The 16546-nt window shown below is 36.1% G+C and overlaps 2 protein-coding genes across 2 annotated transcripts; both read right to left on the bottom strand.

Annotated features, from left to right (window-relative positions):
- Positions 1 to 1985: 1985 nt before the first annotated feature.
- On the bottom strand, positions 1986 to 7628 carry LOC102591637 (OBERON-like protein). The gene is made up of 3 exons (XM_006362945.2): positions 7528 to 7628; positions 5724 to 6835; positions 1986 to 2736 (listed from the first exon to the last, which is right to left on the bottom strand). The coding sequence occupies exons 2-3, from the start codon at positions 6799 to 6801 to the stop codon at positions 2174 to 2176; spliced, it is 1641 nt and encodes a 546-aa protein (XP_006363007.1). The 5' UTR covers positions 6802 to 6835; positions 7528 to 7628; the 3' UTR covers positions 1986 to 2173.
- Positions 7629 to 9518: 1890 nt separating this feature from the next.
- On the bottom strand, positions 9519 to 15665 carry LOC102591977 (heat shock protein 90-6, mitochondrial). The gene is made up of 20 exons (XM_006362946.2): positions 15475 to 15665; positions 14831 to 15013; positions 14666 to 14739; positions 14043 to 14168; positions 13858 to 13951; positions 13681 to 13764; positions 13432 to 13575; positions 13234 to 13347; positions 13023 to 13082; positions 12803 to 12877; positions 12611 to 12715; positions 12262 to 12402; positions 12084 to 12176; positions 11906 to 11983; positions 11473 to 11727; positions 11284 to 11386; positions 11006 to 11180; positions 10814 to 10919; positions 10637 to 10726; positions 9519 to 9998 (listed from the first exon to the last, which is right to left on the bottom strand). The coding sequence occupies exons 1-20, from the start codon at positions 15583 to 15585 to the stop codon at positions 9825 to 9827; spliced, it is 2385 nt and encodes a 794-aa protein (XP_006363008.1). The 5' UTR covers positions 15586 to 15665; the 3' UTR covers positions 9519 to 9824.
- Positions 15666 to 16546: the final 881 nt, after the last annotated feature.

Genomic DNA, 16546 nt, shown 5'->3' on the forward strand with positions numbered 1-16546 from the left:
ATCTCTTTATTTTCATGTTTTTTTTTTCCTTTTTTAAAAACAATCTAAGCTTGTGAAGTAGTAGCAATTTTCTATCAAAGACATCTTGGTCCAAGTTTTACTGTTGTTGCATTTACTACTTATTCATTTGTGCCATTTTAAGCGAAAGACCGAGTCAGAATGTGAAGTTTATAAAATTTAATTACTAAATTTATAAGTAATAATATATATAATAAATTTTTTGATTCAAAAAGAAAAGATTGAAGCAAAAGCTATTGACCTCCTGATAGTAAATATTTATTAGGTTCTGATTAACCAAACCTAGCCTTTGTTCCTTTGTGGACATCCGATATAATTGGAATGATACATGATGACTCATGCGCAAAAATGACATGCTTGAATCGAGAAATGGGTTATTTTTTTTAGAAAAATCTTAATAGCTCGGTTGACTGACAATTTGAACTTTTCACTTTGTTGGTGAGGGTTCAATCCCTACCTTGTTAATCCCTTGCCCCCAATATTTTGCGCAAAAAAGCAATAATAAAGGTTTCTTTTTCTTTTTGCCAAAACATTTACAAACTACCAATATCATAAAGAAATAAATTCATCTTACATATTGTTTTTTTTTTGAAGACTAGAAAACATTAAAGCAAAAGAGAATGATATATTTTTTTCTTTTTTGACTGGAGGGCTAAAAAGAAACCTAAGATCCCATTTTAAGAATTACATCAGCTCACTTTACAAAAGTTCAACTTGTATAATAGAAAAACGAAAGAAAAAACACACACACAAAAAAAACAAGGAATAGTCGTTCCATATCATAAGGCCATAATGAAATAAATATAATTAATTTTTAGTTAAATTGGGTGAGCATTTTTAGTTAAATTCGACCAAAAGTTACTAGAATTAAAATGTAAGGTTTGTATAGACAAAGATAATTCAATGAGTTGAGATATCTCATGAGATCAGTTTTTAATCTTCTATATAAGATAAAATAATTCTAGGACAAATTAATATTCACAATCAAACACGAACTAATATAATCACATATTTTATAATAAAACTATTATTCTTATTCCACCGATTAAACGACCCAAGTTAAAAGGTCAAAGTAGCATTGTTGAATGTCGGTTTGTTTTGGGTGGTTGTTAATGTCTCCAAATCAAACCTAACGAATTCGAGTTGAAGCCTTGAGTAATGATACTTTACTCTTCAAAATAGACTTTGAGGTGAACCTGAATTAGTCGGACCCCAAAGTGAATTTTGAAAAAAAAAAAAAAAACTTTTTAGTTTTGTTTTTAATTAATTACTAGTTTATATGGTTTTGTAACTTGTTAACTACTGGGGTACTATGCTAATATAAGGATGTCGACAAATTTATTTCATCAGCATAAATGTAATGTAACAAGAATAATACATTTTAGTCTTATCTTATATTATTATATAGTATCTAATAAATATGTCTCAGACATCTGTAGCCTGTGGTAGCCCCCAGTCCTATTCTCAATAATGTAGTTGGTCAGTATTATTGTCAAAAATTATATTAATGAAATAATTTATTTTATATAGTTGAAGGAAAAATAGAACATGTCAATTGGATTCTATCGAACTCGTAACTTAAAGCATTTTGATTTTTGGGGGGGGGGGGGGGGGGGGTTGGTCTAATTTGAACGCCCATTTAGGAGGTGCCAAATAAATCCGTCATTAATTTGAGATCTTCCATGCACCATATGTTGGACAATACTATCCAACGATACAGTATATAGAATTGTGTTAGAATGAGTATGATCTTATTATATGTATACACTAAGAAAAAACATGTGTATACATAGTTCAAAATGAAAAATAATGGGTTTAGTTAACCTCACAGAAACTGCCCTAGATTTCATTTCACATATAATCCTGGGAAAATTTTGCATGAATCCTAGGCTTTTTAATACTTCTTATCAGTCTTTAGTTAATATTGTACTGTTTCTGGCAACAGTCAGTTGATAAAATCAATAATATAATGGTACTTCTAGACAATTTCACAGATGAATTCGATCGATAAAAGCAAAATTCATCAATTATACAAGGTTTTAGGGCGTCGTCTTGCCAAGGTCTTATTTAAAGTATAAGTTAAAACCATGAACAATGATCAGGTAACTTACAAAGATGTTCATTTGGCTGGTTGTCTCTGGCTTTGTTGGGAGCTCTACACACTCTTTAGGATCTCTTGTATTTTAGAGTAAAGTTCTTGTGAAGTGTCACCGATGTCATTGCCTTGTGAGGAACGAGAACTCTGATCTTGAAGTTTAATCTTCTCGAAAAGGAATTGCTTCTCAGCTTCAGCCTCGCTAAGACGTTGTTTAAGGTAACTACTAGCATAATCTTCTTCTGATTTCCCTGATTTTGCAAGAGCAATCCTCTGCAACCTGTCAGCTTCTCGTCTTGCCTCATCTGCCTTAAGCTGGAACATATCTGCTTCTGCTTCTTTAAGCCTAGCAATGCTCTCTAATTCATCTATCTGTAGCCTTTTTCGCTGCCTCTCCAGTTTAAGTTCTGAAACTTCTTTAGCTTTTTCCTCCAGTTCATGATCACAAGTCTCGAGAGCTTGGCGAGCTTTCTTTAGCATCCTCATTTTTTCATCAGCCACTACTCCCATTGTCTGCACTGCTTCTTGTACCACTGCAGCAATTCGGTTGCATGCCTCCTGGGGGGGAATCGTCCTTCCATTATTTCCAGCCTCAAAGCTCCTTGATGAGTCCATCTCAAGCTCTTCATAAAAATGTGCACATACATTGATGATATTCAGAATAGTTCAGAAACAAACGAAGAGACAAGAAGAAAGTATGCCATGCATTTTAGGCCTATTTTCTTTCCGGAGTAATAATATCAGGCAGGGTGACAGCATGATGAGTAACTGAGAAAATAAAAAAGATAAAGAGAGTCAGAAGAGCTATCCATTCTTCTGTCTTATCAGACGGAAAGAGAGAAGAAAAGGAGGCCTCCCACATAAACCTTCTATTTATGCCCTTGCATGCAGCATTTTCCACACTTGTGAATTGTCTACATGCCATATTTCCACCAAAACTTGGCAGGAAAATATATGACAGGGAAGATGATGGAATTCCCAAATTTTGCTATCTCTTCTTCCTACACCAAGCTGTACCTATTCAGCCTTAGAAAATGGGATGCATGTGGATTGTGAAAGGGAAAGTTATTATATTGTAGAAGCTAAAAGACTTGGACTCCAACGGGGAACTAATCACTCAAAGGGACTTCGCTACTGAGGAGGGAAAAAAGGAACTGGCAGTAAAGGAGGCAGGAGAAAGTAATCCTAATGAGGTGGAAAATAAAATCTTCAAACTCTTGCGCAAGATGTTGATGGCGACACACATTTCTACTAGTACACATGTAAATCACTTCTTTTGGCCTTTTTGCAGGAAAATTTCTCACACTAATTTTTTGAAAAGAGAACCTAAGAAAGAGATAAATTGAACAAAGTGACTAGTGAGGACTGAGGACAGAGTTGCGAGGGAAATTGAAGTTTGAGATCACCAAGAATAAAAAAAGTGATAAGAATGAACCATAGGTGGCAAGGAGGCAGCAGTTGCTCTTTAGGGATGATATAAATCTTTTTGTATCTTTTGAATCTACAACAGCTTAGAATCTCAGTTAATCATATTTTTCAAGCCATTACACACCTACAGATTAATCACACCAAATCAAAAACAAAAAGGAAAAACAAGTCACACATCAGATTGCTCTCTCCTTAACCTATTGTGAAGTATGAAATTTTGTTTCCCTCATCTATTACACCAAAACTAGAGCTCAGTCAAGGGAAGGTCACACAAGGGATGGTTGATACTGAGCAGAGATGTGGATTACTAAATACATATTCAAGGACAGATCTAAATTTACAATACTGAAGCTGAAGAAAATAAGAGCAGATAATAGAGGAGAAGAAAACAGACGGAAGAAGGATGCTTGAAAAGGAGTTGACCACAACTCTAAAGTAGGATGTTATAAACTGTAAAAGTACATAGATTAAGAGAGAGCAAATTTAGTCATTTCATTTTAGATATTTCACAATCAAACACAAGTGTGGTCATCTGCTAAACACTTGAGACTCTAAGTTGCTCAGACTTTTCACTTTTGTTGCCGCACCCGTGTCGACACGACATGGGTGTGGGATCCGTGTCTGACTTGGTCAATGAATTTTGGGTACTTTGACCAAAATCGATGGGGAAAGCCTGGAAAATTTTAATGATTCCTATAATTAATACAAAATCTAAGGTGAAATTGAAGAAAATGGAATACCTTTTATATAGAAATTTTTATGTCACTCCTTTTCCTTTAATCTCCTTCCAAGATTCTCCTCAACTTCTCCACATAATATCTCATAATTTAGGTTTTATAACTCCATTTTTAGATATTTTAATTATTTTTAGGCGAATCGCCGCACCCGTATCTATACATGGATCCATATCCCCGAATCATAAAAATTAGATCATGAAGGATCCAACCTCTAGATCCACACCCGTATCGGACACCCGAGTCCGAGCAACTTAGCTTAGACTTCTATTGAACTTGGATTGGAATATGTCACAGGAACAGTCGTCTTCTTTGGCAAGCAGGCTACTCTCGCTTTTGCTGCGATCAAATGAAAACTATATTCATCTGAAACACTGAAATCTAGAAAGCGACGCCTCTTATTTCTTATATCTCTCAAAGTTGTATGGGACCTCAACATCATGACATGCTGATCTCAGAGATATACACCAGGAGGACCGGGTCTTACACGTTTGTATTGTTTCTTCTCCCTATTGATAAAAAATAATTTTCTCCATAGAATTTTTTTTTTTGATGACATTCTCCATAGAAAAATCCCTCCGTTTCAATTTGATTGGTTGGTTTTGACTTGGCACGGAGATTAAGAAAGTAAAGAAGAATTGAATTTTGTGGTCTTAAATTAAAGATATGGAGAATGTACCAAGATGCCCTTTAATATTGTAGTCTTGAGCACGTCATGTGAAAACTTAGAATTAAAGAGTTGCCAAAAATGGAAAGAGACATTCTTTTTGAAACAGACTAAAAAGGGAAATAAGACAAACAAATTGAAACAGAGGGAGAACTAAGATGCACAGAAAAAATGATGTGAGAAACATAGGAGGAGCAAGGGATCTTTTATGTATCAAACCTTTCTTTGATGTCTGCCAACCTCTTAACATGAGCAAGAGCTTATCTGATTCCAAGATTATAGGCTCAAAATCATGTCATGAGCTATTGTTACAAGTTCCATCCCCTATTACCTAGACTAAAGATGAAAATATTTGATACAGCTTGAGCTCAAAAACAAATCAATCAATGAAACTACGCCTCAACATATTTTAACAGTTTTGAATGCTTTTGAAGGATACTTATGGGGCTAAATATGCCACCAAGAAGATGTAGGGTACATTTACATTGAGGAAAAATGAAGACTTGCACAGCTCAAGTTTCAAAAAATCCATGTGACAGCATTAAACAACCATCAAGCACCACTTCTTTGATTTAGGGTCTCACAATTCCCTAATGATTGAAAGTAAATCGTTTTAAGGGAAATTTTCTCCATGTCAGAGATTTTTGTAGTTGTTTCTAACTTATCATAGGAAAAGCAAATGCTTTTTAGGTTCAATGTCAACCACATGATGGGTTCTACCTTTTTATGCATACATTTCTACAAAGTGCCGGAGCAATAGAGTGCAAAATGCAAGACCTACCTTGGAGAAAAGTTAATATAATCCTGCAAGCTGTTGTCTCTGCCACTCCACCCTTTAGTTTTTCTATGAGCTCCTCAGACTTCCAAAACAGCTGTCTCCCTCTTGTGTTGTCACTCAGTCGAAAGATCTTACTTACAACAGTTAGTTCTCTTATCAATGATTCCCCATTCCAGGTAGGTGCACATTGTTGGAATACATCTTTCACCCAACCAAAAAGCTCAGAAGTGCGATTGCATGCTCTACACCTGAACTGCATTTCAGCAGACCCCAGCCCATTCACAGAAGAAGGACCTGTTCCAATTTGTTTATCACGAATTGCGCAGTCCGTGTGAGTCCAATGAGCACAGGAGTCGCAACCAATCCACCGACATGTATTCACTTCAAAATCAAACTTGTTACAGATTACACACATGCAAAGGCTGCAGAATCCCTTTCGGTTGGTGCATATCTCACAGTGGCAATCTTCCGCAGGCAACTGGCTTTGGCATGCTATATTCCGACATCTCTTGTATACAAAAACCTCAATCAGTGCAGTCTGAGAAAGATTCATACTATGATGCAGGAAAAATTGAATTCCGCTATTAATAGCGACAAGAATTTCCAGCTGAACTCGATGAGCTTTAATCAATGTCTTTGCAGTCAAATCAGACCTAGTCTGAACAAGCCTCTGTAAAAACAGAAGTTCATCTCTTTGCTGAGGACCGCCATTCCCTTCAAGCATCCCTCGAAGCCTACCTTTTAGCTCTTCTAAATACTCATTGGGGAGCAAATACATTTTTTCAGATATTATATCCACTTGTTCTCTAGCAATATCAAGAAGAGAAACCTTATTTGCACTAGCAGGCCTGTGAGTCACAGACTGTTCATAATAACCATCCTCATCTTTCTGATTCTCAAGCTTCACTTGAGTAGCAGCATCAATTACAGGCCACGTATCTCTTGAATTAGCACTCTCAGCAGGCGATTCACGATTCTGATCAGAGTTCATTCCAGGGTCATGATTACCAGTTGATGCTCTGGCGTCTGAAGAGGCAAGAAATAAGGATGGAGGCAACCCGCTGGGGCGTGGAGGCAGCATATTTAATGAAGGTTGATAACTGATATATTACAACCTATAAAAAACATATCAAATAAACACCAGAGTAATGACAATGTAAAATTGCGCAAAATGGACGAAGCTCATTCAATAACAGCATCTCACACTAAACCTCTTAAAAACCACAAACAATCCCCCGCACATCACACTGCAGATACTTCTAACTCAATTTCTTTCTATTCAGAACCATTTAATGTCATTGTAAACAAGTAGCACTTCAGGGGCGAAGCTACAATATTAGTTATGCGTTCGGACAAACCCAGTACCTTTTGCATAGATGCTGTACTAAATACATAAATTATTTAATTGTGAACCCAATAACTAAAACGAATAACGGATTCGCCTTCTAGTGAAAACCCATAAACTTCAAATCCTAGCTCGGAGTTAAAACACTAAGAGCTGCCTATTCACACTATATATTCCTAAAGATGAAAACTTTATGAATATTACACATGTTTCTCTACCCAAAAACGTGAGAAATCGATTACCCACAAAAAATATCTGAATCAACTATAATTTTTTTTCTATTATTAAGTCACAAAATTGAATTTTAAGAACACCCATATAGATTATAGCTTATGGGTCATTCTGAATTCTCAGAAAAGACAAATAAAAATGAAAATCAATCAGAATACCCTCAAAGAAATGGGGGAAAATCGGAATATTTCAAGTTACAGTGAAATTAAAAAATGAAAATTTTCCACTTACAGATATTCAGACGCCAATTTCTGTAGAGAATTTGAGGGTTCAATTACAGATTTCTGCAACAAAAAAAGATTCTTCTTTTTCCCTTTTAACTTTGCTGGCAAAAGAATAACAAAAGTCAACGGTAGACGACGACTAAGAACCGGAAGAACGCGGTCTGACATAGTTTTGGCCGGTCTGAGCCTATTAAACCGGTCTTTTTTCTTCATTTCCTTTTGGCTTTTATTGTCGAAAAAAAGGAAATGTTTTTTTTTTCTTCATTTATCTCAATATGTATACATGTCAATACTAGTAATAATATTTTATTTTATTTGATTTATCCAAATCTTTTTTTTTTTTTTTTACAAATTCCTAGGAGCTCCCACCCCTTTTGCTCCATTGGTGACTCGAACTCGCAATCTTCGGGTTGGAAGTGAGGGGTGCTTACCAACACCCTCTCGTCTGATTTATCCAAATCAATCGAACTTATTCATCTTTAAAGTATCTGACACAATAATGGTCAAAGTTAAGAGTTCTGAGTAATATTCAGTATCTCTTTGAACTAATCAAAGATTCTGCATTAGGAATAAAATTAAGCCTAAGCATTTTGTATAGAACATACGAAACAAGTGCGAAAAATCCATACTTTACTTAAATCTAATAATAGTGTAAGGGGCATGATCCTAAGCCTCGGCAGATGACACGATGTCGGCAAAGGGTTGGCATGAATGACTTTGTCAAGGGCCTAGGTGCAGGTTGAATCAATCATGTCGGCAAGATGTTGGCATTGCTACGTGGGTGACAAACAAAGTCGACAAGGCAGTGGGTTGTGGCATGGGCGTTGGCCGGACGTGGGCAAGTTGACATTTGAAAATGGCATAGTCTGGTCGAGTGTGGGAAAATCAAGTTGAGCTAAAGTAAAGTATAGGCAAAGACAAAGCTAAGGCAGCAAGAAAACAATGAATGGCACGAGGGAAACAAAAGTTAGCATGACCAAGAAAAACGCAGACAAAGCAGCAACATCAAGATGTTGGCAATGACATGTGCGGCCGGATCCAAGTTGGCTATGGAAGACAATGGCTAGGCAAGGCCTAGACCGTGTATTGGTGCCCAAAATAGGGCGGGAAGCGGGCAACAAGGGGCTAAATTAGGTAGCACATGACACATGTCAAGCACATGCGACAATTACTTTTTATAACTGCTTGTAATAGCTATTTAATTCGAATTTTGAATGTCTTATCAGTTGGGGATGTCAACTGAACTTTAGCCTTGATTGGCCTTGATCATGACAAGTGTTAGACAGGTATCGGCAAACTGTTTATTGTAAACCAAAGGCTGCCACATGGTCTATAAATGTGCAACATTGGCCTTGGTCGAAAACAGTAGTGAAAGAGGGGAGAACTAAGTCTATTATTTCACTTACACTAAGAAGGAACGTGAGGGTTTCAAAAGTGTATTTAGGCAGCAATTGATAAATAGGCAAACTTAACTGCACGTAGGCTGAGTCAGACAAGGGACTTGACTGTCGCACAATGAGCTAACCTCTGACATAAAATTTGAGTGTGGTAATCCGCCCCTGTGACAAATAGCATGAATGAACCTTTTCTCAAACAAACATATTTGAGTGTTTTTCCTTAAATTTATTAAATATATATATTAAACAAAACTAGGCCAAGATGCCCATGAACCCCAAAAATAAAACAGAAACATCCTCCATTTGAATTGGTCCAAAATTGACCCTGAATAATTAGAAGATGAAAGACAAAAATGACCTTGTTGTTAGCAAACTAATGAAAAATATGTCCCCATTCCAACGAGATCCAAGTTTGATGTATCCACTATCACTTTACATTCAAATTCAGCTGAAACATAACTACAAACAAGGACTTCTAACTAATCCTATATGTGCAAATCTAAAATGACTTTACTTGGTTATTAAAAAAAGGGAAGTAATAAACTAAAGATAAGAGCTTCAACCGTAACATTAGAAGCTCGATAAATTAAGAGATACAACAAAGCAAGGAAAACTGGTTTATGAATATAAGCAGGAATGTTGCCCTTACAGGTCTAGTACAGGTAATTGATTTTCAAAAAATTACTAAGGAATCGAACTTCTATTAAGAACCCCAGAAAAATGAAGCTCCATTCGAATAGTAGTAAACAAGATTCCTGTTCTATTTTTAAGATTTCAATTCAACGGAATGATAATGCTTATTAAGTCCCTTTTACTTCAGACTGATCTGCTCATCAATAGGGTCTCTCAATATTATCTCTCAGAAACCTCAACTATTATATTACAAACTAATGGAAAATTACTGATTTTATTTCTGTCCACCAGCTTCAACAGGCTCAACGACTTCTGCTTCGACTGTTTCTGGGATGTGTGGCTTCTGGTTTGCTTGTTGCTGATACTCACTAACAGTTCCCCACTTGCCAGCAAGGGCAAAGTTCATCATCTCATATATCTTCCCTCCCAGTTGTGCTGGATTCTCAGGCTGCAACAATTGATGCAAATATAAGAATCAAGGTCACTGGGCATAGACAGCCAAAGTTTGTCATTTTATATTTTTATTCTTAGCTTATCAGTAATACAAAATATTTGTTCATACTTATTTTGAAAAAATATAGCCGAGAGATCCCTTGGCCTGTGGCACATGGTTCGATACTCAGTTGACGGGAAAAATCTTTGTTCATATTATCACATGCTAGTTTTCTTTCATTGCTCACTCAAAAAAATCAACTGATGAGCTCAATGTGCATCGTTAGGAACTCACCACCGCAACCAGTTTAAACCCATATTAGAAAACAAAACTATCGAGAGACATGCACCTGCTGTGCATATCGCTGATTAAATTCAGTTCACACTTCACTTACGGACCCTTCTTTCCACCCTCTCTTTCTAAATCATACATTGGATCAAAGTTCATCACAAGTTTTGACATGTGTGGGTACGAATTACAGTTTTAGACCTCCTAAATGTCAAGCACTACTTGACTAAAAAAGAAGGATCACTTGAGCACAAACTATGAATTTAACCAAGCGCAAATAACATATGCTAGATGCACTAAGCTTAATTATCTCAAGAACCAGAATCAGTTACCCAAGTAAATAAGAAAACGATATGAAGACTCACAGTGAAACCACTAGAAACCAATGCAGCATCATACAAAAGATCAATGGCCCTCAAGGCTTCTTCATCATCTGGAGTACTCCTGCAAGCTTCCTGCAATATTCGACAAATAACAATGTTAGGGAGAACACAAGATCAGATTACATATTGAGGAACCATCATGCCACAAAATCAGCTTACAGTTAAGGTTCTAATGATAGGATGTTCAGGATTGATTTCAAAGACTCTTCTACTCCTCATGAACTCCAGGTTGGAGGTATCACCAACAGTTTGGGCCTTCATCAGCCTGCAACAAGTCCAGGTATTTCATAAAAGACTAAAGAATGGGTCTCAAAATTGAACCATCAGCCTCCAGCAAAAAATTCACATCACCTCTCCATATTAGCTGACCAACCAAACTTTCCTGATACAAGAACACAAGGAGAACTGCTCAAACGATTTGAGATCTGTACACTAGCAACCTTGTCCCCTAGCCGTTTCTTTATCCAATCACATGTTTGCCCAAACTCCTGTTTTATCTCCTTTTCCTTATCTTCATTCTTATCACCTACAACAAAGGATAGCCAGCATATTAGTATTGCAAAATAAGCAGGTCAGCAAAAAGGGAACGGACATAAAAAAAAAGAGGCAAAACATCTCAAATCACTAACCTAAATCTAGGTCCTCTTTGCTAATGTCAATGAAGTTTTTCTCCTTAAATGCTTTGAGATTTTGGACAGCAACCTCGTCAATGGGATCAACTAAGAACAGAACCTGTAACAGGAACCAGCCAATGTCAGCGAAACTAGCAAGAAGCAGCAGAGAAGAAACCAGCTAAAGTTAGCTCAAATGACTCGTACTTCAAGATCTTTCTCAAGAAGTTTTTCCAGGAAAGGAGTGTTCCTTGCACTCGTCACACTATCAGAAGCAATATAGTAAATGTCCTTCTGGTCTGGTTTCATGTTCTCAACATATTCATCCAAGCTGATCATCTCATTTTCACTTTGAGAAGAGAAAAAACGTAAAAGTGGAGCAATACGCTTGTGGTTTTCACGATCTTCAATGCATCCCAACTTTAGGTGCTTCCCAAAGTTCTCCCAGAACGTCTCGTAGTCCTGCACATAAAGGATCAAAGAAGTGCTATGAGAGTCCGAAGAAATGACCAGCTAATGCATCAAATCGAAGGTAACAACAACTTTCAGGAAAAGACAAATATTCACTCTAAATAAATGTTTTCACAACAAATATACAAGGCTAAAGCCATGGACACAAGGACTTGAGAAGTGAATATACATCTCTGTTTTCACTGAGAGCAATGCCCTGAATCATTTCAAATGCTTTCCGCACCAACCGCTTCCTCATGATGCGAACCTTACAACAAACGCGAAACAGTTTGTCAGAAGAAAGCTTAAACATGCAAATGATAAATGGACCATTGCCTCAAAAAGAATAGTATGCCTGAAGCACTTACAATGCGACTTTCTTGAAGAATCTCTCGTGATACATTAAGTGGAAGATCATTTGAGTCAACGACACCTTTGATAAAACTCAGGTAGCGTGGGAACTATACCAAAGAACAGGCACACCAGTCAGCTCCCATTTAGAGCATTGAACTTCTCTTAAAAAATAACAATAAGGCTTCATCTTACCAGTTCACCATCAAAGTCGTCAGATATAAAAACTCGCTTCACATATAGCCTTATATTCTTTGTCTTGGGATTTATCATGTCATCCTTGCCCATTCCAGATACAGATGGCACAAAAAGTACAGACCGGAACTCCACTTCTCCCTGCATAGCAAAAGCAAAGACAAAATGAAGTAACAAACACAAAAAAAAAGAAAAAACAAAAGAACCAGGAGAGTTGTTTAACAAAATTGAAACTTAACCTTCAATATTATCATCAAATAAAAGATATCATACTAGAATTAAAACAGAAGAGGTGAAGTAGTAGAATAGTCTAACTAAAGGCATTCTGCATCAAAGAAGTTTTTAGTACCTCGGTTGTAAAGTGTGAAGAAGCAAGAGGCTCCAGATATTCATTGAAAGTATTTTTGTAGAACTCATTATACTCCTCTTTACTCACTTCCTTAGGGCTTCGAAGCTGGAAAAGGAAAAGCAATAACTCAGTATATTAGTAAAAACAAACTTTTGGAGCATGGCAACAGGAGATAGTAATCTGAAGGCTAACCCATATTGGCTGAGTCTCATTTGTAAGCTCCCAGTCCCAATATTTCTCCACAACTTTTTTAGTTTTCTTCTTTTTCTGTTGCAGAGAGTTGGAAATTTCATCAGAAATGGGAAAAGACAACAGTAGAATCAAGAAAGTCACTTCTTTAACCTTTCCTCAAAAAAAAAAAAGAATCAACAATGCTACCCCTCCCCCCATGATAGGTACTATTAACAGATACCTCAGCTGTCTCATCTTGCCCTTCCTTATTGGCTTCTGCTGGATCTTCATCAACTTCAACCTGTAAAAAGCCAAGATCATGTAACCACAAGGCAATAAGGAGTCATATCAAGTTTACACAAGGCGTAAAGCTAAAAATTAGAACCCCAAGCATAACTCATGGCCGTAGATAAAACCAAGTGTGGTTTTATTTGAAAAAGTTATGCACATACCTCTTTTGTAAATCCCTTCTCTTGCCATGTGTAAATAGGGAATGAAACAAACTGTGAGTAGTTTTTCACAAGCTTTTCTACTCTTTCCGGATGTGCATATCCTTTGTCATCCCTCTGCACATATACCAAACAGGAACAAAAGAACAGTAAAATAACTAGAATAAGAAGTTTTCCTTTGAAACAAATTGATTCACCAACCTTAAGATATAGAGTGAGACGGGTTCCCCTAGGAAGTTGTTTTGCAGGATCAGTCTCCTCTCGAATGGTATATGTGCTAGAATTGGCCTCTCCAACCCAGACATATTGCTTGTCAGACTTTGGGCTTTTTGTTGAGACTTCAACCTTTCATTAGCAAATTAAAAGAGAGATACAAATGTATCAAGGTAATTGTTTATTGTCAAAAAATTGAGAGGAAGTCTAAAGTAAGACCATAGACACAAAACATACTCGTTCAGAAACAAGAAAAGCTGAGTAGAATCCAACACCAAATTGACCAATTAAATTGCTGTCAGCACCAGCATCCTTGCTGTCCTGTTATGCGGTAAAAACACATGTAGCAAAACATTATATATAGCTTATATGAAGCAAAATACTTAGAAAGATAATTACATGACAGCAACGCACCTTCAGAGCCTTTAGAAACTTTGCAGTTCCACTTTGTGCAATAGTGCCAAGGCAGTCAACAAGTTCTTGGCGAGTCATACCAATTCCTGAGTCCCTGTACAACACCATATTCCATGACAACTTCAACATCTGTGATGGACAAACAAGACAGCAAACATAGACAGTTAATAGGTTATGAAGCTCACGTTATGGTAATAATGCCATTCTCTTTATCGGTTTGGATGCGAATATCAAGATCAACTGCATCCTTCAAAAGCTCAGGCTCAGTAACACCAAGAAACCTCAATTTGTCCAAGGCATCACTTGCATTACTGCATCATCAAACAGGAACTATGTAAGTATCACTATAGATTGTTTAATTCCTTTGTTTAGTGACTTCATTCTTAACACAAATAGGATCTCCAGAGTTCACATAATATCAACTAACGGAGAGTGCTGGCAGATTATTGGTAGCATTAAGATTTACAGAGCCAGGTATAATCCAATGACCAAGTATTACGAGGCAATAAATTAGCCTTCCGCAGAAAACCAAGTAGCTGAATCTTAAGTTGTCATAGTAAAATCTGAACTTCATATTGTTTTTGGATTCATACTTTTATCCAGAACTGACTCTAATTGTGATACCCTCCCTCTTTGCAATAGAAATCTAGAATGGAGGAGAAAACTTTTCACAACAAAAAAACACTGTTATAAAAGCTGCATGGCATACAAAAACACTTTTATGAACACTGGTTTTCGCAAAAGTCACTGATGAAATATATAAGTTCGGGGGTTATAAACAATAAAGAGAAAGTTAGCAATTACTTGCCTGATAAGCTCCCTAAGAAAAACCTCCTTGTTGCTGTACAGACTGTTAACAATAAGGTCCATGAGGCGACTGACCTGCCATGTTAACAAAATAAATTTTCAGATTTCCAAAGATCTAGTACACTATTCAGCTTTACTATCCTGACTCTTTCATAGTGACTTTTACCTCTGCTTGATACTCAAACTTCTCAGATGGTGAGTCAGATGCATCAGATGCCGCAGCTGTTGACTCAAATCGGCAACCCAAAAAAGGCTCATTTCTTGTTTTAAATGGCTTTGTGGATTCAATGACATCACATCTTCCTGAAGTCAATACTGAATACCATCTACCTTTACTATCAGCATCCGCCTGTTCATATAAGTAAATTCCTTTCACTCAACCCATTTCCAAGTCCATTTCTGGGTTACAATAAAACATACATAGCAAAATATACTTTGAAAATACACCAACTCTGTTTTAACCAATACTTATACACTATTTCAACTTTTAATGTGCAAATTATCAATGAAACACATCCTCATACTATTACTTTATGTTACTTATTTTCATACAATACTGTATACCGTATTTTCATCAAATACCAAACAAGGGAAATGATCTTTCCTAAGGTAAAACATATCACACAGATTCGTAAAAGAAATTGGAAGTATTACCTTGTGTCACCTATTTTCATACAAAAAAATGATTTTCCATAAGGTAAAACATATTACACAGATCATATTATCAATCTTAAGAAGAAGTGATGAAAAATGGTAAAATTAAAATAGAAGTTGGGTATAATGGGATAAAGCATAGGGATAAGTGGATACCGATTGGTAAAAGAAATGGGATGAAGAAATTGGAGCAGCAACATCTCGATAGCGTGCAGCGGTTGAGCTGCGAAGGAGAGATTTGACGGAGCGTTTCGAAAGCCTATGCATTTGGTCTCACTGAAACAGAGTATTCCACAAGTAACGGAGGAGGAGAAGAAATATGTGGAAGCGAAAGTTTAAGAGATTTGCAGTAGGGTTTTAGAAAAGGGGTTTAAAGAAGCTTCTCGACATTAGAATGGGTAATTTTGTCATTTTAGATAGAACTATTCACCCTTAATCAGAAGTCTCGGTTCAATCCTTGGATATGAAAAATCATAATTAGAGGTTTCAGGTTCGAACCTTAGGTATGAAAAAAATCATGTTTGGGAGTGTTACTTCTAAATGAGTCATGTAGTGTGCGATTCAAATTTAGTCGAAACTCCAATACAAACAAATCGGGTGGGAAAAGAAAAAAAACTTTATTAATATCTTTGCATTTTGATAACAAGATTTTTGAAAAGAAATAAGTATTAAGTATAGATGATATTGTTTATTCATTTTGATGATATTATCATTTTTTGTTAGTATGATCGATGGTATTGCTAAATTTACCATAATATATGCACAATTCATTCACTAATACATTATTGTATACAAATTTCATATATACAAACATGTAAAAACAAAGTGAAGATACACCAATTTTTATATAAAATTCAGATCCTAAAAACTAAAGCACATCTAAACTAGTTAAATTTACCATATTTTATACCTCTTTCACACACTAAAAATATGTTTTATATCTTATACCCTAAAACTTGTATATATTGTCCAATTATTCACAAGTTTTGTCGGACTAGCAGGACTTCGTTCTATATTCATACAACATATATTATTAAATTGTTCACGAGTCTTTTCAGATAGGCAAAACGCGCTTGTAGTGTTCAATTGTTTATAAGTTTTCTCAAACTAAACAAGATTTTGTATACATTCATTCTACCTATCTTGTTAAATTATTCGCAAAATTTATCCAATTGACAAACACACATGTGTGGTTTTGAAATTGATACACAGAGACAATGTCTTGATT

Source organism: Solanum tuberosum, unplaced genomic scaffold, assembly GCF_000226075.1.
Source record: "Solanum tuberosum cultivar DM 1-3 516 R44 unplaced genomic scaffold, SolTub_3.0 scf00413, whole genome shotgun sequence".
In the NCBI taxonomy this organism is placed as follows: Eukaryota; Viridiplantae; Streptophyta; class Magnoliopsida; order Solanales; family Solanaceae; genus Solanum; species Solanum tuberosum.

Excerpts from the sequence above, each read along its gene's own strand:
- LOC102591637 (XM_006362945.2), bottom strand. The coding sequence starts at position 6,801 with ATGCTGCCTCCACGCCCCAGCGGGTTGCCTCCATCCTTATTTCTTGCC. Across the intron at positions 2,737-5,723 it reads TATATTAACTTTTCTCCAAG|AGCTTGAGATGGACTCATCA; the intron begins GTAGGTCTTGCA and ends ATTTTTATGAAG.
- LOC102591977 (XM_006362946.2), bottom strand. The coding sequence starts at position 15,585 with ATGCATAGGCTTTCGAAACGCTCCGTCAAATCTCTCCTTCGCAGCTCA. Across the intron at positions 13,952-14,042 it reads AATGGCATTATTACCATAAC|GGACTCAGGAATTGGTATGA; the intron begins GTGAGCTTCATA and ends GGTGTTGTACAG. Across the intron at positions 10,920-11,005 it reads TGGTCAGCTAATATGGAGAG|GCTGATGAAGGCCCAAACTG; the intron begins GTGATGTGAATT and ends GACTTGTTGCAG.